At 41.6% G+C, this 24,161-nt stretch overlaps 1 protein-coding gene across 3 annotated transcripts in view; it reads left to right on the top strand.

Moving 5' to 3' along the window:
* The window catches only part of ASTN2 (astrotactin 2), a 1,009,693-nt gene that overhangs the window by 191,207 nt on the left and 794,325 nt on the right, over positions 1–24,161 (top strand). For all 3 annotated transcript variants that reach the window (XM_033237645.1, XM_033237646.1, XM_033237647.1), the window contains exon 3: positions 15,840–16,224. In XM_033237645.1, the coding sequence (XP_033093536.1) occupies positions 15,840–16,224 (385 nt within the window). The remainder of the gene's footprint in view (positions 1–15,839; positions 16,225–24,161) is intronic.

Below are 24,161 nucleotides of genomic sequence, written 5' to 3' on the forward strand. Positions count from 1 at the left end.
TGGACCTAGATATCCTTCCTCAGTGTAGGGGGTTTAATAGTGTCCTGACATAATTCATGTCTACCCAGAACCCCAGAATATAACCTCCTTTGGAAATAAGGTATTTGTAGATGTAATTAGTTAAGGATTTTATGATGAAATCATCCCTGACTTTGGGTGGGCCCTAAATCCAATGAGTGGTATCCTTGTAAGAAGAAGAGGAGACAGAGAGAGACACGGGGGAGAAGGTGATTTGAAGATGGGGACAGATTGGAATGATGCTGCCACAAGTTAATTCCAGGAGCCACCAAAAGTGAGAAGACGCAAAGGAGGAGTCTCCTGTAGAGGCTTTGGAGGGAGCTTGGCCCTGCAGGTACCTTCATTTCAGACTTCTGGCCTCCTGAACTAAGATATAAATATTTAATGCTTTAAACCACTCAGTTTGGATTTTTTTTTTTTGCATCCTGAAGAAATTCACACACCCAGATTCCATGGAGGCTCAGGATAAATAGGACATTTTTTTTTTTTTTTTTAAAGATAGTGCCTTACCTTAAACTCCTGGGCTCAAGCAATTCTCCTACCTCAGGCTCCTGAGTAGCTGGGACTAGATGTGCGCCACCATGCCTTTTTTATTTTTATTTTTTGTAGAGATGGGATTTCACTATGTTTCTCAATCTCCTGCTCTCATGAAATTCTCATGAATTTCAGTCTCAATCTCCTGGCCTCATGAAATTCTCCCATTTCAACCTCACAACATGCTGGGATTACAGGCCTGAGCCACCACACCTGGCCAGAAATAAAGACTTTCTCTGAAGTGGTCTCAGTACCACCAGTCCCTATTCCACCTCAGTCCATTTCCTCAGGCAGTGCTCTTTGGTTCAAAACACACAGGACTCTGAATGGGCCAGGAATCCAGACTAGTTGTTCTTGAGTGAGACCAGACCCTCACCAATATGGGTTGGAGATGACTGTGAGACGTGAACATTTATTTTTTAGCTATGGAATTAAGTTCATCTTCATCTAATTAATCTGAAGTTTGGACAGTTCCCAGGCTCTACCAGACCTCATCTTTCCAATCTTAGGCTCAGTGAGTGCTTCAAATGCTGTCCTGTTGGGCGGCAGTTTGGGGAAGCTTTCGCTGACCACTTAAGGCTACAGTGTGCTGGAGGTTTGAGTTCCTGTATTTTACCCTGGGATTGAGTTAAGGACACTGCCCAGTCTTGGGTAGCCCAGCTGGAGCTAGAAATGAGGGTGGGTCTTGGAAGGCAATAGATGTACAACCCGAGGGAATGTGGGAGCAGGACTTGGAGATCCACCTTGGGGCGGTCCCGTGTGTGACAGCAAGGTCTTAGGGAACAGATCTTGAGGTTCAGCATGACTGGTAGGGCTTGGAGGCAGGGAACATTATCAGTGTTACAACTGAGATATTCTCTGAACCAGGAAAGAAAGCATGGTCTACCAGATTCCCCTGCAGCCTGGGCCCTGGGTTGCCTGTCCTGCCAGCAGGGGTGGGAATTATCTCAGGGATGAGAAGAGTTGTTAAGGGTAAGGTGGCAGGTAGCTGGGCAACTGCCTCTACTACCTGGATTACTCAGAATATATTGAACTTCATGGCTTTTGTTTTGTTTTGTTTTGTCTTTTGTTTTGTTTTTTGAGATGGAGTCTCACTCTGTTGCTCAGGCTGGAGTACAGTGGCACCATCTTGGCTCACTTTAACCTCCGCCTCCCAGGTTCAAGCGATCCTCCTGCCTCAACCCCCCTAGTAGCTGGGATTACAGGCACATGCTACCATGCCCAGCTAATTTTTGTATTTTCAGTAGAGATGGGGTTTCGCCATGTTGGCCAGGCTGGTCTCGAACTCCTGATCTCAGGTGATCCACCTGCCTCAGCCTCCTAAAGTGCTGGGGTTCCAGGTGTGAGCCACCACACCTGGCCTGAACTCCACGTTTTTAAATACTCAGGAGACAAAGGGCAGCAAGGTAAAGAGGAAAGAATGAATCATACCAGCTCAGCCCTGGTGGGTACGTCAAGGACACTGGCCAGCTTTTAATTCCTACTCCTGTCATTCCACAAACCACCTCCCATTGAATCCTCTCTCTTTTCCCTTCTCATTGATGGGCATCTTATGCTTGACTCTGTGCCCCTAGTAACTAACTTTCCAGGGGTTTTCTTGATCAGGCCCAGTAGGGGAGATCCTGAGACCATCACAACATGCCTTCAAGACAGTTGGCAGCTACAGCATCATGCTGGAAAATGGCAGCAAAACAGTGCCTCTAAGAGACTCCTATTGTGTGGTTTGTAATAGATTTTGAAAAAGGTTGATGGATAGATGACAGAAGCATCAGAAATACTGGAAAGCCGACAGATTTGCAGCTTTGTTTCTTTTGTGGCTTAAGTTACTCTGCTTGAGTTACCTGTGGTTTTTGGAGTCCCTCTCTTTAACAACACCTATTTACAAAGTTCTGATGTGTGTAAATTACTTGAGGATGTATATAGTTCTTTTAAAAACATGATTATCAATGAAGTCCTTACATGAAGAGGAAAAGGCACCTGTTATTATTGATCATTTTAAAGCTGGGGAAACTGAGGCTGAAAAAGGTAACATGACTAGCCAAGCGATGTACAGCTAATCAGCAAGCCAGAATTTGAACCCAAAACAATCACTTTTTGAACCACATTATTGATACCCTCTTTCACTAAAGTCCTATGATTTCCATCCAGATATAGTAATAGTAACAACAAATAGATACAGCTATACAGTTTGCTTTTTGGGTAAGGTGATTGTGCTTGAGCAGTTGCATCTGACATCCCTTTCACCCCTTTACTTTCTGGCTCAGTATCTTCTAGGTATTAATAAATAAATAAATAAATAAATGAATGAATGAATGAATGATTAAACAAGCTTGGAATTCAGACCACCTCCTCCTCTTTGGTCCAACAGTAGAGAGAGAGGAGTAAACAGCTAGTTATCACATTTGTGTCTTCATTATCCCTATACCCAGTACCTCTTACCTGGGCATCAAAAGGGGACTAACAGCAATGTTTTCTTTATTCACTATATATCTTCCAGCCTTCAGTCCTGGGGTATAGGCTGAGGATAGAATTGGTAAATAACTCATATCTGGTTCTTGTCCTTGAGGAGCTACTAAACCATTCTGAGAGATATCTATTTACTTATGTATTCATCCATCCAGTCATCCATCCGTCTATCCACCCATCCCTACATCCATTAATCTAGTCATACACTCCAAAAATAACTACTAAGCATTGACAAAACCCTAAGTGCTGTTCTTGGTGCTGAAGACAGTAATGAACAAAACAGAAGACCCTACATTATGGAAGTTCCATTCTATTAAGGCCATGAACAAAGTTAACAAATTAGTGTGTAATATAATAAAAGGGAGAGGTAATTGATATAAAGTTAAAACAAGGAAAGGAAATAGAGATCTGGTGATGGAGACAAAGGTGAAGGGCACTATAGTAGAGCAGGTGCAAAGGGAAGCCTTCACCAACAGGACTATGTCTTGGTGATAGACCAGCAATCCCTGACCATGACCCTCACCCACACCAACTCCCATAACCCCCATCCATGATTTCTAAAGAAGCCAGCATCAGCCTCACTCTGCCGCCAGCTCCCTTCAGAAACTCCCTCCCCACATGAAACTTATTTTTCAAGTATTAGTATTAGCCACGCTCTCACTGACCTCCACCCTCCTCTCTTTTCCCTACTTCCAACCTCATAAGGCTTTGTTGTTGGCACAGTATTTTAAGATTGGCACAATATTAGGGATCTCACACCAGCCCTGTGAATCTGCAACACATTCCCGGGGAATGATGTACTGAGCAAAGGATGCAGGCTTTTTATTCTGCCGACTCTCCAGACACACTGAACGTTTCAAGATTATTGCAGCAGCATGCAGCAGACAAACTTAGGATTCTGGAGCCAAATGTGTGTCTTGTTACTGACTTCTGACTTTTTAGCCTTAGAGAGCAAAAACCCTCTTGAAAGGTTCACTTTTGTCATCTGTTAATGAAGTTAGAAATGCCTAGTTTATTTGCTTACTATGGCCACCCTGTTACAAAACAAACAAACAAAACAACCCACTTTATGAAGACCTGTGAGCTTTCTGCAAACTTCTTTTACTTTATAAGGGGACAAGGTAAAGACTGGGACTTTAAGTTTCCTGATTTCTTTCTCAATATGTTTTTCCTCTGCCAGAATTTTTTAAACCGTCTTTTGTTGAGCACTGACTGTATTCTAGACACTATGTTGGATTGCTTTTTGCATTCACTTGTTTAATTTTCTTTTTTCCTTTTTTTTTTTTTTGAGGCAGAGTCTCGCTCTGTCACCCAGGCTGGAGTGCTGTGGCCGGATCTCAGTTCACTGCAAGCTCCGCCTCCCGGGTTTACGCCATTCTCCTGCCTCAGCCTCCCGAGTAGCTGGGACTACAGGCGCCAGCCACCTCGCCCGGCTAGCTTTTTGTATTTTTTTAGTAGAGACGGGGTTTCACCGTGTTAGCCAGGATGATCTCGAACTCCTGACCTCGTGATCCGCCCGTCTCGGCCTCCCAAAGTGCTGGGATTACAGGCTTGAGCCACCGCGCCCGGCCCACTTGTTTAATTTTCACAATAGTCTATTTCAGTGATGAAATGTTAGTCTCATTAAGATGAGAAAGATGAGGATATGAGAAATTTAGTAGCCTATCCAAGGTTCCATAGCTGGTAAATGACAGCACAGGTACTCAAACCCAAGGCCATCAACTCCAGAGCCTGCACCATTAACCACTACACAGTTTAGCTGATTATCCAGTCTTCTGTCACATTTTGGGCATGAGTGTACTTGATTGGATGGGCATGTTCTTCACACCTTTGAACTCGACTATAATTGAAATTGCAAGAAAAATCTTTTTTATCCTCACTTTCTCTACGTTTTACACTTGGAAGCTGTGAGAAACTCTTTACCCCTTACCATGTTTCCCTCTTACATGGAGCTTGCTAAACTATGCATTGTGATAACTACCTGCTTACTTACATGTTTCCACAAACCAGCTGTGAGTTATTCAAGGGCATACCTGTGTATTTCTAAATTGAGGCAGAAGGTTTGGTACAGGGTCAGAAAATTACAGTAATAGTAGTAAGAGTTAAGCCAATGACTACCACTTATTGAATGTTTTATGCAGGTCAAGGGCTGTGTGGCATATTTTACATATATCACCTTATCCAGTCTTCACAACAGCCTTTTTGGTGAATGGTATTATTCCTGTATTACAGCTGTGAAGACTGAGCATTGCAGAGAGAATGTCCCAAATTCCCATTACTTGTGGATGACAGAGTAAAACTGGGAACTTAGGTCTGCCTGCTTCCAGGTATGACCTTACCCTGGGGAATAAGTAAATCAATGAATGAGGGCAAAGCTCCTCTCTGGCCACTTGGGTTCATCTGTATGTTTTCATGACTCAAAGAATGGGAAGAAACTCAATCTTCCTAAAGATGTTTTCCCCCACCTTCTCCATTCACCCATCCTTTAGAGTGGGATTTGCGACAGAACTTCAGAGGCCACCTGAGGACATGTAGTGGAATGCTGACTTGTGTTAAATGGTTCATGTGAATTACCTTCAGCCCTCTCTTACAGACAGATGGAGGAATGCCAGACAGACGTAGGTGTATTTTGGTCAACTGCCCTTAGAGAGGCATTTATGATGGATTTTTTCATTCTTTCTTTCAACAAGTAATTGAAGATTTACTACTATGTGCTGTGTACCATTCAAATTCAACCAAAAATAAATAAAACCCTGCCCTTCCTTTCGTTGCCTCTCAGTGTAGAAATACAATAAATACATAATGAGGGCTACTCGGTATCAGACACTGAGCTGCATCCTGGGAAAACAGAAACGATTAAGAAAACCCTCAGTGGGCACTAGGGTGATGGGAGGGAGTCAAACTATGATGCAATCTGCTGCATGGTCTGGCGTACGAAAGCATCAGTCACTGCAAGACCTAACAGGTGGTACTTAACCCAGTCAGAAAAAGCAGATTTCAGAAAACTCATGACCTACAATCTGAGGCTTAAAGGACTGGACAAAGAAGTGAAGGAAGGGCATTTCAGACAGAGGAAGCATGAGCAAAAGCACAGAAGCATGAAATGCTGTGAAGGATACAGGATGGTTAACTGGTTTAATATATGCATTTACACCTGTAATACCAGGCAGGATGTCATAAGAATATATGTATTTCATCTCTTCCAAAACGCTTTCCAGTTTGCCTTTGCTTTTCTAATCTTCTAGAGTATTAGAGCTGGGATGGCTGTTAGAAACCATCCAATCCCACCTACTCACCCCAAAGAGGGGAAGGGATCACGATCACAGTTTGGAGTCTGTGGGAGGAATGCAGCTGGGAAACTGTATAGAGAATATCTGATTGTATAGTGAAGGGGAGGTAGTGGTTTCACCACTACTTTGTATCAAAATGTTTTTTAGGAGACAAGATCTTACATGAATAATAAAGATCCACTACTTGCAAGCTATTCGCTAACTGTGTTATACCCTGCATTCTCAGTTAATCCTCCACAGATTCTCGCACTTAGGTGTTAGTAACCCAGTTCACAGATGAGAAAACCCAAGTGACTTATCCAAAGACACATAAGTCAAACAGACGTAGGTTTGAGTCATGACCGTACTAATAAAAAGGTCAATAGAAAAACCTGTCTGTCTAACTTATGGGAAAACGCTGGTGTCTCCAAGCATTCTTTAGCCTTCTCCTTGATAAATTTTTATAGAATTCAGTATGTTATCCCAGGATTTTGACCCTGTTCTAATCTGATCTAAAGATGATTAAGGAAGTTTGAGCTGGGGGTAGTGGGTGGAAGGTGAATGCATTCCAAAGAACCAATGTGTTTTTACTTTATTCCTTTGGCATTATCTTTGGAAGTAAAATAGTATCTCTAATAGACACATGGTAAGTAGATGATTTATTTAAAAGAGAAATATGTTTCATTTTCTATAATGGGACTTCTTAAGTAGGTCACCGTATATTTGTCTAGAGGCAAAAAAGAAATATAGATAAATATAGCTAACTATAGAAATATTAACATAGGTATGAGTATACTTTTACAAATGTGAATGCATACATATACACACACATGTATACATGCAAATTCTTATTTGTTGTGCCTTTTTCTTTTATTGTTCACACATGTACATGTGTCTCTTCATTTGATTACATGCTGGTATTGTATATAACTTTCTGGAAGATTCCCCAAGAAAAAATAAGACATAGATAGGTAGCTTCCTCCCTAATCCAGTGACAGAATCTAGACCTCAGTGTCATTGTTGACACCTCCTTCCTTACCAGTAGACACAAGTCTTCCTATCCTGGTAACTGACCTGCCACTTTAACTTACTTCTGGTCTCATCATCTCTCTCTTAGACTAGGGATTCTCAACCTCTCCACTATTGACATTTGGGGCCAGTTAATTCTTTGTTGTACGTGGATGTCCTGTGTATGTAGGGTGTTTACAGATTCCCCAGCTTCTTCCCACTAGATGCTAGTACTCTCTCCCCTAAGTTGTGACAACCAAAAATGTTTCTATTACCAAATGTCTCCCTTGAGACAGTCCCAGTTTCTGAGATAGTGAGCCCACAGTTTATTGGGAATTTCCCCCAGTGGAAAATCTTATCATATATATTTTCTACCTGGTTATATGGTTTTAAGCAGTTTCTCTTTTGAGTCTCCATTTTTTTTTTTTTTTTTTACATCTGTTTACTGGGCATAATAATCTAACCTGTAGGGCAGCTAAGTAAAGAGCATCAACAACTCTAATACAAGGTAGTAAATGCTGAAGATCCTTAAGTGAGGGTTAAGGCGAAGCACTGTGGGAGTGCAGAGGATAATGAAATTCCTTCTGGCTGCACATGGGGAGGGGAAGAGCCTAGGAGTTCATAAAGGAGATGCATTGAAGTTAGCAGTGAAGTATGGGTGGTATTTGGATGTGTACATGTAAGGGTGAGGAATAAGACTGAGGGCATCACTCCAGGTAAAGTAAATGGCTTCTACAAAAACACCTCAGGACTGAGAATTTGGTCCCTGGCAGCCACAATGCCATGATGGTGAGAACTGGTGATCCACTGGGCCTTCTCTTCTCCACTCGCCTAATGACAGAGCTGGTGGGAAAGGAGGCTCGGGCTCCAAGTACTCTGATCAGTCTCCTTTCAGGCCCCAGCTTCCTGGGAGCAGAGAGTTACATTGTGGTTGGATACTTAGCACCATGCCTGCTGTGTAGCAAGAGCTTAATAGGGGTGGTTGCGTGGATGGCCAAAGCACACATTTGAAGGGTATTTCAAAAGCATATGTTCCAGACACGGTTATCCACAAAGATAGATGACGAGGACTTGAACTGTCAAACTACAGGACTCTTAGCTTAGTCAATAGGGAGGGGATCAGTTTCCATGTGTGCCTTAGTTATGGTAAGTGAGATGGATTGAGAATAGTGGGAAAGGGGGAATAAAGCATGCAAGATCATTCAGCATGTATCATGATGAAAATCCATGAAAACTAGGGCATAGGACAGCCATAGAGTAGAGAGAAGTGGAAAGTTATAGAAGCTATTTTGTATATCAAATTGTCACAATTCACATGTTTCCTTAGCAGCTTTGGAGGGTGTTGGCTGCATATTCTGTCTCCAAAACTATTTTAGGATGTTTTGTGATGTTGGTCAAGTCACTTCCATCCTTTGAATCTCAGTTTCTTTCTTGTTCCTTTTCTTTTTTTTCTAACACTAAAGACTTAGACTATTTTCTAATAATTATTCCAGCTTAAACATAGACTGGGGCCTGAAAGGAGACGTCTCAGATCACTTGGATCCCCGGCCCCCTTCCCCACTAGCTCTGTCATTAGGCAAGTGGCCAAGAGAAGGCCCAGTGGCTCACCAGTTCTCAGCCATCATGACATCATTGCTGCCAGGGACCAGAAATAAGTGGCGAGAAGAGAAGGACATTACTTGAGAGAATATGCATGTTCACAGCTCTGAGGATTAAGGGCCCGTGTTCTTATCACTGCAGAACAGAGTATTATAAATCCAGTCTTAGAATACCAAATCCCCTTGCGGCTTGGCCGTGGTGAGGGAATATTAAAAAGGCCGGAGACAGAAATAATCAGTTTCCAAATGACACATTGTCAAATACAGCATTTTTCATATTACCCCTTTCTTTCCTTTCTCTGGTTCCTTCTTTCATGCCTCGATATTTTAACGTGAAAAATAAATTAAAATGGGGCCAGGCCAAACAGCGTACTGAGTTTGACTTTTTAGTCTCTTGGTGGGGTGGTTTGAAGTGCTTTATACTTTTTACCTCTCTGTATTTTTCCGTTTTTGAGGTTGTGTATGTAAGAAAACCAGCTGAAGGCACTGGCATTGGAGAAAGTCAAAGCAGCAAAGGGGCATAGAAGGTTTGATAGGTGCCCTGTTGATGCTGGGGTCAGAGCCGAAACAAGGACTTGAGTTTGCATTCCTCTGGAAAGTCTGGTGAAGACTGTCAGCTTCTGGATGTGTTTATTAAGCACCTTCCCTGGGCCAAGCACTGGAACTAAGGCTGGATAAATGGTAGGGGTAAACAGCAACTCAAGACCTTGAATGGGAAAATGGTCAAACAGATGATTGGATCACAACAGCCAGAGGACTGGAGCCAGGAAAGCCTCACCCCAATCTGAAAACACAGAGATGTTCCATGGGGAAGTGATCTCCAAGCTTAGACAGCTGAGTGGGCTGAGATCAATAGGTCAAGGGCAGTGCATTAGTTTCTTGGGGCTTCCATATTAAATTACTGCACACTAGATGGCTTAAAACATGAGAAATGTATTCTTTCATGGTTCAGGAGGCCAGAAGTTCAAAATCATTATGTCAGCAAGGTTTGCTCCTCCTGGAGAGTCTGAGGGAGAATCTGTCCCATGACTTTCTACCAGTTTCTCATGGTTGCTGATGACCTTCGGCATTCCTTGGCTTGCAGATGCATCACTCGGATCTCTGTCTTCATCTTCATGTGAGCTTCTTCCCTGTGTGTCCACTCCTGTTCTTATGAGGACACCAGTCATTGGATTTAGGACTCACTTTAATCCAATATGACTTCATCTTAACTAATTATCTCTGCAAATATCCTATTTCCAAATGAAGTCACCTTCTGAGATTCCAGGTGGAGTGAGTGAGAGGGTGCTTCAGGCTGAGGGGGTAGTGACTGCAGAAGAGGGAGCATCACACTTTGGATGATGCCAACTGCCCAGGGTGACTCCAGGACAGGTAGGACAGGTGTGGCTTGTGGGGAGTTGGGGAATGAGAAGGAAGCAGGGACCCAGTCATGAGGCACTTTGGGTACCAGGCGAGGGAACCTGGACATTATTTTAAGGACCCCAAGAAGCCAGGAGAGGGATTTGAGCAAGGGGGACTGGGGTGAAAGGATTTGGTTTGTGATAGACATATAGGGAAGCTGAAGGAATGATGCTAGTATTTGTTGACTTTTGTGGTGCCAGATGCTTTATCCAGACCTTTGAATGTCTTGTTTAATCCTTAACATAACTCTTCACATTGTGAACTATTAGCCTCATTTTAAAGGGAGCCTACTGCAGTCCAAGGAGGTAAAATGTAACGAACCTGTCACAGCCAACAGCAAGGAGGGAAGCAGGGATTCTCATGCTGGCCTGTATGCCCCCAGGCACCAGGTTGCCCCATCAGAGCACTCTGCCCTTGACACCTCCCACCTTCACCCTTGTCTTGTTCCCCTGGGGAATCTGAGACTCATTGTCAGTAATAGAACCAGAGCAACAGGCTGATCCTGCCTATAGAGACTTGTAATGGGGAAGGTTCCAGAAGGGATAGGGGTGTACTTTCTTTCTCACATCTCTTCTCTACCTCCTCCCTGAAAGCTTCTTGAAATTCTCATAAGGTGATGGTAAAACCGATCACCCCAAGATCCGTCCAGCTTACGACCTCACAGAAGCAACCCCCAAACTAATAGACTGGTGTTATTATTTCTAGAACTTGCAGTGACTTCCTCAGCCTTGTTTGTCTAGGGCTGCCCTGCAGTGAGCACGGTCCAAATCCGACTTGGCATCAGGTCGTCCCTGAGGCTAGCAGGGTCTCAGCTTGTCGCCCTTGGAGACTTCGCCTCTTCTAAACTTGCTTTTTAAAAATTCACAGCCATCTTCCTAGGTCTTTTCCTCCCTCCTCAGCTCTCCTCTTGCCTTGTAGCATTTTTTTTCACTACCTGGGCCTGTGTTTGCTCCTGGTGTGGACTCAGAGGCTGGACACGCTAACCCTGCTGAGCACTGATCAATTGCTCCTGCTTTTCTGTTTGCTTACCTCTGGTGTGGGAAGCCGATAAAGGAGGGAGTATGTAATTCTATGGGTGTGGACCAGGACAGCAGCCTGGACCGGTGCAGGTGGACACAGTCTACACTTCCTTCTTGATTCTGAGTCACTCATCTGCATTCTTTGGGTGAGATGTCTATGACAGAGGCAGCCAGATGGTTCTCTTGAGCTCCTTTGCTTGTGCACAGCACTCTTCAGTTTTTACAGGATGTCACAGCTGTTTTCAGATTTGATTTGCACAGCAGCCCCAGGGGGTACCATGAGTGAAGATTTTCTTCTATCACAGGTTTACCATGTGCCGGGCACTAAACAAAGTGTCCCATGTCCATTAGCTCATATCTCACTTCCCTTGATAAAGAAGTCTATGATCCAATTTTATAGATAATAAAATTGTTAATCAGAAAAATTAAATTCTGTGTCCAAGATAGCCTAGCTTATATGTGTAGCATTAGATTTCAACCTCGTGTTTCTGACCCCCAGTCTTAGCTGCTTCTAACTGTGTGGTACAGTATTACAAGTATTGGCCAAGTCCAATTTACTGATTAATAAACTGAAGGTCCATAAGAGCAGGCCAAGGTCAGACAGTAAGTAAACTTGAATTTAGAACATTTTTCCCCCATGTTTTGAGACTGTATCCAATTTCATGTATTCCACTACTTTTTCAGGGTCTAGGGAGGGAGGACTGGTCAGACTGGTGCTTGCAACGTTACCTAAGCTGCTACCATGTCTTAGATGATGCCTCCTGAGTTCTTTAGAAGCCCAGCCTAGAATGTCTGTTTCAGTAGTCAGTGGCATGGTGAGCCCCAGAATACTGGGATTCTGCTTTGACCAAGTTCTTGCAATAAAACTCGAATCCGTAATGGAAACCAGGTGGTCAGTGACTCAGCTAGAGGTGATGGAAGCTGAGTTCAGGGCAGGCTGGGGAGTGAGGATAAGGAACCTGTGCCCTAATGGGAAAGCCATAGCCACTAGCTTGGGCTCATATCAAACCGCAAGGCCAAGGGCTAAAGAATCAGTGGGTCAATAAACTAAAGGGAACCTCAAGCTCAGTGCCTCCCAAACCAGGGGGTCCCTCTGCCACATCCTTCTGGAAGTTTCCTGTGTTGAGAAATCTGTACCTGAAATTGCCCAGGTAACTTGATAAGGAAGAAGTGAGACTGGGCAGGGGCTAAGTAGGCTTTTGTTCCTGTCCCTTCTCCACTCCAAGAACAGTTTTAAAGTCGTGCTGGAGCTAGTTTGAATCTCAGTTGCACTATCTTGAGTAAATGACCTTTTGTCTCTGTGCCTCAGTTTCTAACTTAACGTAGGATGATCACAGGTGTAAAGGTGAATGAAAGAGCACATATCAAGCATTTGGTCCAGATTGAGAAGCATTTGGGGATCCAAGGCAAGTTGTGCAGAATAGGTATATAGGGCCAGAAAGTCGTCATTCATTCATTCATTCCTTTATTCATTCAACACAGAATCTATACTTGCTGAATTCTGTTGACAGTAACAATAGCTAACAACCTGCGATACCACGTACCCCTACACTATATTAAGTACCCCACAAGCATCTTATTTAGCCTTCATGCCCCAATGAGGTGACACTATGACTCTTGTCCTTGTTTAACCCATGAGAAAGCCAAAGATCTAGAAAGATAAAGTGACCTAGTCAAGGTCACACAGTGTCTAAGCAGTAGAACCTGGATAAAATCATGTCAGTCTGATGCCAACACTTAGCCATTTACTGCTGGAAGGCTCTCGAGGCAAAGGGTACAAGGAGGGAAGGAAGGGGCATTAGTAGTTGCAGGTCGATGGGTTGGTTAGGCCTGGTCTTTCCTAGGTCAGTATTGGTCCTGAGATCTGACCACAGAGTCCAACAACCATAATTTGGATATACTGAGTTGGATGAGGAATGAAGGCCCAGAAACCATGCAAGGCCTTAGCCTCTTACTGAATGAAACACCCAAATGTGAGAAGACAGAGGGTGGGGTCAGGCAAGGAGATTCCCCCAGGGGCATCAATGGGGCAGAATGAAAAGCTTCTCTGAAGAGAAGATGTGCCCATTGCACATCTGGAAGATGAAGTTGAAAATGATACTTTCCTTTTTCCTTTTCATGCGCCCTCACCATCTTTCCTCCTTCTCCCCTTCCCTCTCTTTAGTCAATGAGAATATCTGTTCAGTAACCAAGGGCTGTGAAATGGAGAGCTGGGGTCCAGTCACAGCTCCACCACTTCCTGGCCCTTTTAATCCAGCTGGACCTGGAATTAAGTCCTGACTGTGTGACTTCAAGCTAGTTTCTTACTTCTCTGTATCACCTTTTCCTCATCTATACAGCAGAAACTAATTTCTATCACATAGTCTTGTCTTGAAGATTAAATAAAATAACATTCAGTAAAGGTGTGAAGGAAGGAGAGGGTCAGCCCTTGTGTTTATCAAGGATTAGTGTTGCCCCCAGCTGTTTTCTCTCTTCACTCTCCCTCTCTATCACCTCTCCTCTTCACTCATCCTCATGCCCTCCCTCTCCTTTTCTTATTTCTGAAACACAAAAAAGTCCCAGACAAATCGTATCATGTCACACGTAATTTTGTGACACAGAGCAATCACCATCATATGTTCTATAGAGGAAAAAAGATTCATTGTTGTTTTTTAAGGTGATATATACAGAATCACCTCTGGTATACACATGCGGTTACACATATATTTAATAGATTCTACACACACACACACAAATACACATATAAATACACACACTTATAGCTTTGTTTGATTTGTGCATTTGTTTTTATGTTATGACATCCAGAGAAACTTTCTTGGGGAAACCAAAGTAGCTCACTGCAGACCTCAAGGCAGGGCTTCGGCCCCTGTTCCAGAGCTATCAGCCACACCTGCATACCTGGTCACCAACTCTTAGTCCTCTTATCCACCAGTCCCCCCACCTCTGTGGAGGTGCTGAATTTCAGCATAGTGAGCTGAGGTTCTTGCAAATAGAACATGCCAGTTTTCTAATATCAAATATAGTCAGCAGGATGGCTGAGTCATTTCAGCAAACAGTGTTCTTCTTGGCCTAAACAGGTGTGTTTAACAGCAGCCACCTTTGCCCCCAAGATAACGTATTCACAGCTAACATCTGTCATCTTTGTTAGATGCTGTACAGATAGTTGTCAGAATTTGTCCTTGCCTTCAATGAGATCATAGCCAAGGAGAAGCCGTCAACCACACAGGTGGAATTGAAAGAATATAGGCTCTAGAGTTAAAAAGCAAAAACAAACAAAATAAACACACACAAAGTAAGACTCACACTTACTGTCTCAGTTTCTGGGTCTCTTGATTTTTTGAAGCCTCTCTCTTACCCTGTATACAACCAGGGTGATTCCTCCTGACTCCAGGGGTTACACAGCAGGCATTCGACAAAGTGTCTTCCAATCTCCCAAACATGAAGCAGAGTATAAAGTGAAGAAAAGCAAGAGAAGTGATGAGGGCCTACCCATCAGAAGAGAGGTTTCTGGCACAGAACAATTGAGGGGAGGCCTGGAGAATGCAAACCTTCCACTTCCAGCTCACGAAAGGTTGTTATGGGGATTACAGATGTGTTTTGAAAATACCTCTGCCCTGAAGGATCTCACAGACCAGGGTATTTCATGAATCATACGAGTCATGTAAGATATATGCATTAACACATTAGCTTATTTGAAATTAATGTATGATAATGCAGACTCAAACATTTAGGAGTTGGGTGTATCAAAGAAAAAAATGTGTGTGTGTGTATATATATATGTGTGTGTATATATATATTTTTCAGTTGACCTTGAAATTCTGATTAAAGGAGTCCTAGAAAGGTACATTTTCATTCACTCATTTACCAAATACTTGTTAAGGACCTACTTTGTCCCAGTTCCCTTATTGAAATTCAGGAATTTAAAGACTAGTGTTTCTGAAAAATGAAGAAAATACAGGTTATGCAGAAATTATGTTTGATTTAATAATGCTATCTTATATTTGCAGCAAGATGTAACAAAGTCTACTACTGTCTCTTGAGCCTTCAGTTAACTCATTCTACAGATGAGGAAGCAAGGCTGGGGAGCGTAGGCAATTGTCCTTGGGTTGTTCAACTGGTGGGAGGTGAAGTCTGGATTCAGACATTCACCTGTGTGAAGCCTCAGCCCTGACCCTTCCTGACACTGAGCCATCTGTATTGCCCTGACGTGACCATTATCCATTTGATTTGCTTCCTATGGCAAGCTTGTGAAGAAGGAAGAGCAGGGATTCGTACTCATCCTTTATACCTACGGAAAGCAAGGCTCAGAGAAGTCAAGAAGTTTGCCCAGGGTCACACAGCTTGTTGGTAAAAAAGTCAGGTTTGAAACAGTGTCTCTCTAGCTTAAGAACCATAGCTGATGGTTCCTGAGGCTCTATGAGCCAAACCCAGGGATCCTGGCAGAGTGTAGTGGACAGGAAAATCCCCTGTGGCCCTCGAAGCCAAAGAACAGTGGCCCATTTGTTTGTCCTTCCTTCCTGCTCCAGGGTGGCCTCATCGCGCTGCTGCTGCTGCTGCTGGTGTTCACCGTGGCGCTGTATGCCCAGCGACGTTGGCAGAAGCGTCGCCGCATCCCCCAGAAGAGCGCAAGCACAGAAGCCACTCATGAGATCCACTACATCCCATCTGTGCTGCTGGGTCCCCAGGCGCGGGAGAGCTTCCGTTCCTCCCGGCTGCAAACCCACAATTCCGTCATCGGCGTGCCCATCCGGGAGACTCCCATCCTAGATGACTATGACTGTGAGGAGGACGAGGAGCCACCTAGGCGGGCCAACCATGTCTCCCGCGAGGACGAGTTTGGCAGCCAGGTGACCCACACTCTGGATAGTCTGGGACGTCCAGGGGAAGAGAAGGTGGATTTTGAGAAGAAAGGTGAGTCCTCCATGTCACAGCCCATTTTCCAGGGGGCATTTTGAAAAGGTGGGAAAAGGTGCAGAAGCTGGGCAGTTGGGGACTACAGGCAGTATTTTCTGGGATAAGCCACTTTGGATTTATGACTTTGGATTTCTGTTGGGTTATCAAGTTTGTCTTCTCTGATTCTTCAGTAGTGATGAGAGAATAAAAGAGTGTCAGTACTCCCAGAAATGGAGTTGTGAGGAGCCTCAGAGAGTATGTAGTCCAACATCTTTCCAGTGTCTCTTGATTACCTCCTTTGACAGCTTTCTCACTACTCGGGAAATAGGCCATCTCATTTCCACACCATTACTGACTATTAGAGGGTTTCTTCTTACATCAACTTGAAATCTGTGTTCATGGTCCTCCATGTCCAAAAGGAAAGGGATCTGATATTCGTTTTCCAAGGCAGCTCTTGGGAAATTTGACAACAAAAATAAAAGAGCCTGTACATTTTAACCAACCTAAACACCCCAGTTTCTTTAAATAGTATCATATGAAGCATTTTTCAGACATTTCACCTTCCTGGCCACTGCCGTCTAGATAGAACTTTTTCACATCCTGGGCCATAACGCCCAAACTGACACTCTTCTTCATCAAGGTGGGAATGATCCAGGGCTGAGAAAAATGGGATTTTTGCCTCCTTCTTGCCAACTGTTATGCTTCTGTTGATGCAGCTCGAGATCCCATTTGTTTGTTATAGTTATTGCTGGCTCATATTAGACTTCTTTTATGTTTTTTTATATTGACAAATAATGCTCGTGTGTATTTATGGAATATGTAGTGATATTTTGATCCATATAATATATGGTGATCAGATCAGGGTAATTAGTATATCAATCATCTTAAACATTGATCATGCCTTTGTGTTGGGAATGTTCAATATGCTCCTAGTTATTTGAAACTCTGTATTACATTAACAAGCATAGTCATCTTTAAGTGATACAGGACACTAGAAATTATTACACCTATCTAGCTGTAATTTTATTTCCTTTAATACATTTCTCCCTATTCCTCTCTCCCTCCTACATTTTCCAGCTTCTAATATCCTCTGTATCCTACTAGTAACCTCTAGCATTCTTTTACTTCTATGAGATCAATAATTTTCAGCTTCCACATATGAGTAAGAACATCTGTCATTTAACTTTCTGTTCCTGTCTTATTTTGCTTAATATAATGTTCTCCAGTTCCATCCAGATTGCCATGAATGAAAGGATTTCATTCTTATTTATGGCTGAATTGCATTTCATTGTGTATACATACCACATTTTCTTTATCTAGTCATCTGTTGTGAGACACCTAGGTTGATTCCATAGCTTGACCATTGTGGATAATCCTGCAGTAAGCATGCAGTTGCAGATGTCTCTTCAATAAGCTGATTTCCTTTAATTTGGATAAATACCAAGTCATGGGATTCGTCGATATATGGTATTTCTTTTTGTAGTTTTTAGAGGAACTTTCAAACTGTTCTATATAGTGACTGTACTAGTTTACATTCCCATGAATAGTAAGAGTTTTCTTTTCTCTGCATTCTCACCAGCATTCGTTATTTTTGACTTTTTTATAGTAGCCATTCTAACTGAGATGAGATTATACCTCATTGTGGTTTTTGATTTGCATTTACCTGATATTTACTAATGAGGAGCGTGTTTTCATATATTTGTTGATCACTTGTATGTCTTTTGAGAAATTTCTGTTTAGAACAATGTGTCCATTTTTTAATTCAATTGGAGGTTTTTGTTTTTTGTTTTTTGTTTTTGCTGTTGGAATGTTCGAGTCTCTTGTATATTCTGGATATTAATTCCCTATTGGATGAGTATTTTATGAATATTTTCTCCTATTCTGTAGGTTGTCTTTTCACTCTGTTGTTTCCTTTGCTGTGCAGAAGCTTTTTAGTTTGATATACAATCTTGTCTACTTTTGCTTTTTTGCCTGTGCTTTTAAGGTCTTATTTACAAAATCTTTTTTCAGACCAATGTATTGAGGTGTTTTCCCTACATTTTCTTCTAGTATGTTTATCATTTCAGGTCTTACATTTAGGTCTTTGATTCATGGTAAATTAATTTTTTATTGGATGAAAGTAGGGGTCTAGTTTCATTCTCTTGCATACCCACATTCAGTTTTCTCAGCAGTATTTACTGGAGAGACTGCTATTTTCCTACTAAGTGTTCTTGGCACCTTTGTAAAAAGTCAGTAGACTGTAAATAAATTTCTGGGTTCTCTATTTGGTTTCATTCATCTATGTGTCTGTTTTTATACCAGTACCATACTGCTCTGGTTACTACAGCTTTGTAGTATATTTTGAGGTCTGGAAGTGTGATGCTTCCAATTTTTTTTTTTTTTTAATCAAGACTGCTTTGGCTATTTGGGGTATTCTGTGGTTCCATACAATTTTTTTTTCTGTGAAGAATATCATTGGTATTTTGATAGGAATTGCATTGAATTTGGAGATTTCTTTGGGTTGTATTTTCATTTTTACAATATTAATTCTTCTGACACATGAGTATGGGAGGTCTTTTCATTTTTTTGCATCCTCTTCAATTTATTTCATCAGTGTTTTATGCTTTTTCTTGTAGAGATGTTTTACCTCTCTGGTTACATTGATTTCTACGTATTTTATTGTATTGTTTTATAGCTCTTGTAGATGGGATTTCCTTCTTGTTTTCTTTTTCAGCTAGTTTGTTTATGTATAGACGTGCTTCTAATTTTTATATGTTGATTTTGCATCCTATAACTTTACTGAGTTACTTTATCAGTTAGTTATTAGTCTGTTCTCACACTGCTGTAAAGAACTACCTGAGACTGGGTAATGTATAAAGAAAAGAGGTTTAATTGACTCACAATCCCATAGCTATACAGGAGGTATGGTTGGGGAGGCCTCAGGAAACTTACAATCATGGCGAAAGAGTGACAGGGAAGCAAGAACCTTCTTCACATGGCAGAGCAGGAGAGAGAGCAATGGGAGAAGTGCTAAACACTTTTAAACAAACAGATCTCATGAGAACTCAATCACCATCCCAATAACAGCAAAGGAGAAATCCACCCCCAAGACCCAATCACCTCCCATCCCCAGTTTCCTCCCCCAACATTGGGGATTATAATTCAAGATGAGGTTTGGGTGAAGACACAGAGCCAAACCATATCACATTTCTAAGACGTTTTGGTAGACTCTTTAGGTTTTTCTGGGAATAAGATAAGAGAATTTGACTTTCTCCTTTCCAATTTGGATGTTTGTCATTTCTTTCTGTTGCCTAACTGCTCTGGCTAAGAATTCTAATATTGTGTTTTACAGGAATGATTAGAGTGGACATGTTTGTCTTGTTTGGTAAGATGTTAGCTGTGGATTTTTCATATATGACCTTTCAGAAAGAAAAGTACTTTCCTTCTGTAACTAATTTATTAAGAGTTTTTATCACAAGGAGATATTTAACATTTCAAAAGCTTATTGTTGTTTTTTGCTTTGAGATGATCATATGGTTTTTGTCCATCATTCTATTGATTGTCCTTCATTTTATTGATGTGCAGTATGTTTATTGATTTGCATATGTTAAACTATCCTTGTATGCCTGGGATATATACCACTTGATCATGGTATATTATCTTTTTGACATGCTGGATTCAGTTTACTTGTACTTTATTGAGGATTTTTGCATACATTTTCATCAGGGATATTGGCCTGTAGTTTTATTTTTGTGTGTGTGTCCTTGTTTGATTTTGGTATCAGGGTGATGCATGTCTTGTAGAATGAATTAGAAAGAATTCCCTCTGCTTCAACGTTTTGAAATAGTTGAGGGAGAATTGTTATTAATTCTTCTTTATGTGTTCAGTAGAATTCAGTGGTGAAGCCATCTGGTCCTGTACTTTTCTTTGTTGGAAGACTTTATTATTGACTCAATCTCATTACTTGTTTTGGTCTGTTAAGGTTTTTCATTTCTTCGTGGTTCAATTTTGTTGAGTTGTGTGTGTCCAGAAATTTATCCATTTTCCCTGTTTTCAAATTTATTGGCCTATAGCTGTTCATAATAGCCTTTGACTTTGTATTTACTTGTGTCATTTTGTATTTCTGTAATATCCATTGTGATGTCTCCCTTTTCATTTCTGATTTTATTTATATGAATTCTCTCTCTTTTTATCTTAGTTTGTCTAGCTATTAGTTTGTCAATTTTGTTTATCTTTTTAGAAACAACTTTGTGTTTTATTGATCTTTTGTTCCTGTTAGTCTTTTTGCTTATTTTTGCTCTGATCTGTTTCTTTCCTTCTACTAATTTGGGGTTTGGTTTCTTCTTGCTTTCCTATATCCTTGAGGTACATTAATAGGTCACTGATTTGAAATCTTTCTAGTTCTTTGATGTGGGCATTTATTACCATAAATTTGCATCTTAATATTGCTCTTGCTGTGTTCCGTGGATTTTGGTATGCTGTGTTTCTGTTTTCATTTGTTTCAAGGAATTTTCAAATTTTATTCTTAATTTCTTCCTTCACTCATTGGTCAATCAGGAATATCTTATTTAATCTCCTTTTATTTGTATAGTTATGAATATTCCTGTTGTTATTGATATCTAGTTTTATTCCACTGTGATCAGATAAGATATTTGATACAATTTGAGTGTTTTAAAATTTTCTGAGATTTGTTTTGTGCTCTAACATAGGGCTAATCCTGGAGAACGTCCCATGTGCTGATGAAAAGAATCTGCCCTTTGCAGCTGCTGGGTGAAATATTCTGTAATTGTCTATCTGTTTGGTCTATAGTGAAGTTTAAATATGATCTTTCTTTGATGACTTTCTGTTTAAACGATCTGTCCAATATTGAGAATAAAATGTTGAAGTCCCCAATTATTATTTTATTGGAGTCTATCTCTCCCTTTAGATCTAGTAATATTTACTTTATGTATCAGGATGTTTTATATTTACAATTGTTATATTCTCTTGCTGTGTTGATCTCTTTATTATCATATAATGTCCTTCATTGTCTCTTTTTACAGCATTGAATTGAAGTCTGTTTAGTCTGATATAATTCCAGCTACTTGTTTTCACTTTTGGCTTACATTTGCATTGAGTATATTTTTCCATTCCTTCAGTTTCATTCTATGTTTGTCTTTACAGGAAAAGTGAATTTCTTAATGGGCAGTATATAGTTTTGTCTTATTTTTCATCCATTTGTCCTGTTTATATATTTTAATGGGGAATTTAGTTCATTTACAATTATTGTTATTGTTGATAGGTGGGAACTAATCAGTGTTTCACTGATTGTTTTCTGGTTGTTTTGTATATTCTTTGTTTCTTCATCTCGTATTATTTTTGCAGTTGGGTGGTTTCATGTAGTAATAAGATTTGATTCCTTTCTCTTTCAAAAAATATATTGCCTCTACCAGTGAGTTTTATAGTTTTGCATATTTTCATGATCATAGTTGTTATCTTTTCACTCCAGTTGTAAGACTTCACTGAATATTTCTTGTAAAGTCAGCCTAGTGCTGATGAATTCCATTAGTTTTCACATGTCTGTAACAGATTTTATTTTTTCTTCATTTATGAAGGATAACTTTGCTAGGTACAGTATTCCTGACTGACAGTTATTTCCTTGCAGTGCTTGGAATATATCATCTCATTCTCTCCTGGCTGAGAAATCCACTGTTACTCTAATGAAAATTCCTTTATATGTGACCTGACTTTTTTCTCTTGCTGATTTTATTTATTTTTTTGTCATTGACTTTCAACAATTTGACTATAAGATGCCTTGAAGAAGATCTGTTTGGGTTTAACCTATTTGGTTTCCTGGACCTTGATGTCCATCTCTCTCCCAAGACCTTGGAATTCTTTTGCTATTATTTCATTAAATATATTTTCATCACCTTTTCCCTTCACTTTTTCTTCTGAAACACCCCTAATATGAATATTTTTCACTTACTTACTCGTGTCCCTTGAGGCTTTCTTTTTTCTTTGTAGTATTTATTTTTTCTTTTATTTTTGATTGCTTGTGTTATTTCAAAATATCTGTCTTCAAGTTGATTTTTTTCTTCTGCTTGCCCTAGTCTGTTGTTGAAGATCTTGATTCATATGTTTACTTTCTTCATTGAATTATTTAGCTCTTTGTTCCTGTTTGATTCTTTTTTATGGTATCTATCTCTTTGTTGAATGTATCATGTAAATCATGAATCATTTTCTTGATATGGTTAAATTGGCTGTCTTTATTTTCTTATATCTCACTGAGTTTATTTGAAATTATTATTTAATTTTTTTGGCATTTCATATAGTTTATTACAATCAGGGTCTCCTACTAGAAAATTATTGTTTTCCTTTTACAGTGACATGTTTTCTTGATTTTTCATGTTTGATGTGTCCCTATGTTGATTTCTAAGCATGTGGTAGAAAAGTTATTACTTCTAATTTTATTGAGTAGGTTTCATAGGGAAAGACTTATTTTTATAACTTGGTCTTGAGGTGTCAGTTTGGTGAGGTGTGTTGTCCTGGATTTTAGTTAGATGCAATACTATAGTTTCTATGTAGTTAAGTTGGCTATAATTTTACATTAGTGATATTTGTAAGTTACTCAGTGGCCTAGGCTGAGAGAGTTTGTGGTGATGGTGGTGCAGCTTTGCCAGGACTGGGCTCACTGGGCTATTTCTCAGATCAGGGGGATGTTCATGCACTCAGTGGGTCAACCAGCTTGGGGTCTGGTTCTCTGATATTGGGGCCTTGGGGCTTTTCCTCTGGCCAGGGGCAAGGGCATGTGTTTACTCAGCTGGCCTTGGGGGTGAGCCTGCCAGGAACTGCTCAAAGGGATGTTTCTGAGGCTCAGAATGTGGGAGTATAGCTTTCCAGCTGGCCTGGGGATATTTCTACCGGGGGCAGCCCACAGGGATGTTTCTTAGGCCTGGAACATGGGCATAAGTTTTCTCAGTTGGTCTGGGTGTGTATCTGCCAGGAGCTGCCTTTGAAACTGTTTCTTAGGCCTGCTATGTGGGTGTATGGCTGCTTGGCTGGCCTGAAAATGTGTCTGAAGGGGACAACCCACAGGGCCATTTCTCTAGGTTGAGACATGGGCATGCAGTGGCTTGACCAGCCTGGGTGGCATGGCTACCGTGGGTGGGTACAGGGCTGTTTCTCAGGCCTATGACATAACTGCACAGTTGTTTGGCTGGTTTGGGGTGTTTCTGTGGGTGGTGGCCCACAGGGCTCTTTTTGGGCCTGGGACACGGCCATATAGCTGCCTGTCTAACCTGTGGGCATGTCTGCCCAAGGGACTGTTTCTCAGGTCTGGGATATAAGTACAAAGCTGCTTGGCTGGCTCAGGTGTGTGCCCACCAGGAGCAGCCTGCAGGGCTGTTTCAGGCCTGGTATGTAGGTGCGCAGCTGCTTGGCTAGCCTAGGGAATGTCCACAAGGGAGTGGTTCATGGGGCTGTTCCGGTTCAGGACCTGGGCTCTTGGCTGCTTGGCTGTTCTGGTTGTATGCCCACCAGGGGTGTCCTGTGGGACGGTTTCTCAGGCTCTTTTTGGGGGCACAGAACTGTTAGGCAGGCCGGGGTATATCTGTATTGGGCGGGGGCACTCTGGAGCTACTTCTCAGGTCCTGCACATGGGCATACAGCCATTCTGCTGGCCTGGAGTTATATCAGCTGCTTGGAGGCTGAGAGGCTTCTCCCACTTGAGGGTGGGTGAGCAGTGGTTTGGCTGGCTCAAGGCAGGGTAGCTGTGGGTGGGACTGTTACACTGTTTCTCTGGCTGGAAGTAGGGTAGTGGGGGTTGGTTTCTCTGCTCTGTAGGACAGGAGTCACAGCCAGTTTTAGGCCCAAGCTGTGTAAAGCTGGGCTTGTGACATTCAGCCACCCCTGTGGGCTTGGGTTAATGAAGATGGAGCCCCATTGCTGGAGAGGTGCCATGGCTATTGGCCCGCAAAGCACGGCACACTCCTGAGGTG

This window comes from Trachypithecus francoisi, unplaced genomic scaffold (assembly GCF_009764315.1).
Source record: "Trachypithecus francoisi isolate TF-2019V2 unplaced genomic scaffold, Tfra_2.0 Lachesis_group16, whole genome shotgun sequence".
NCBI classification, from domain to species: Eukaryota; Metazoa; Chordata; class Mammalia; order Primates; family Cercopithecidae; genus Trachypithecus; species Trachypithecus francoisi.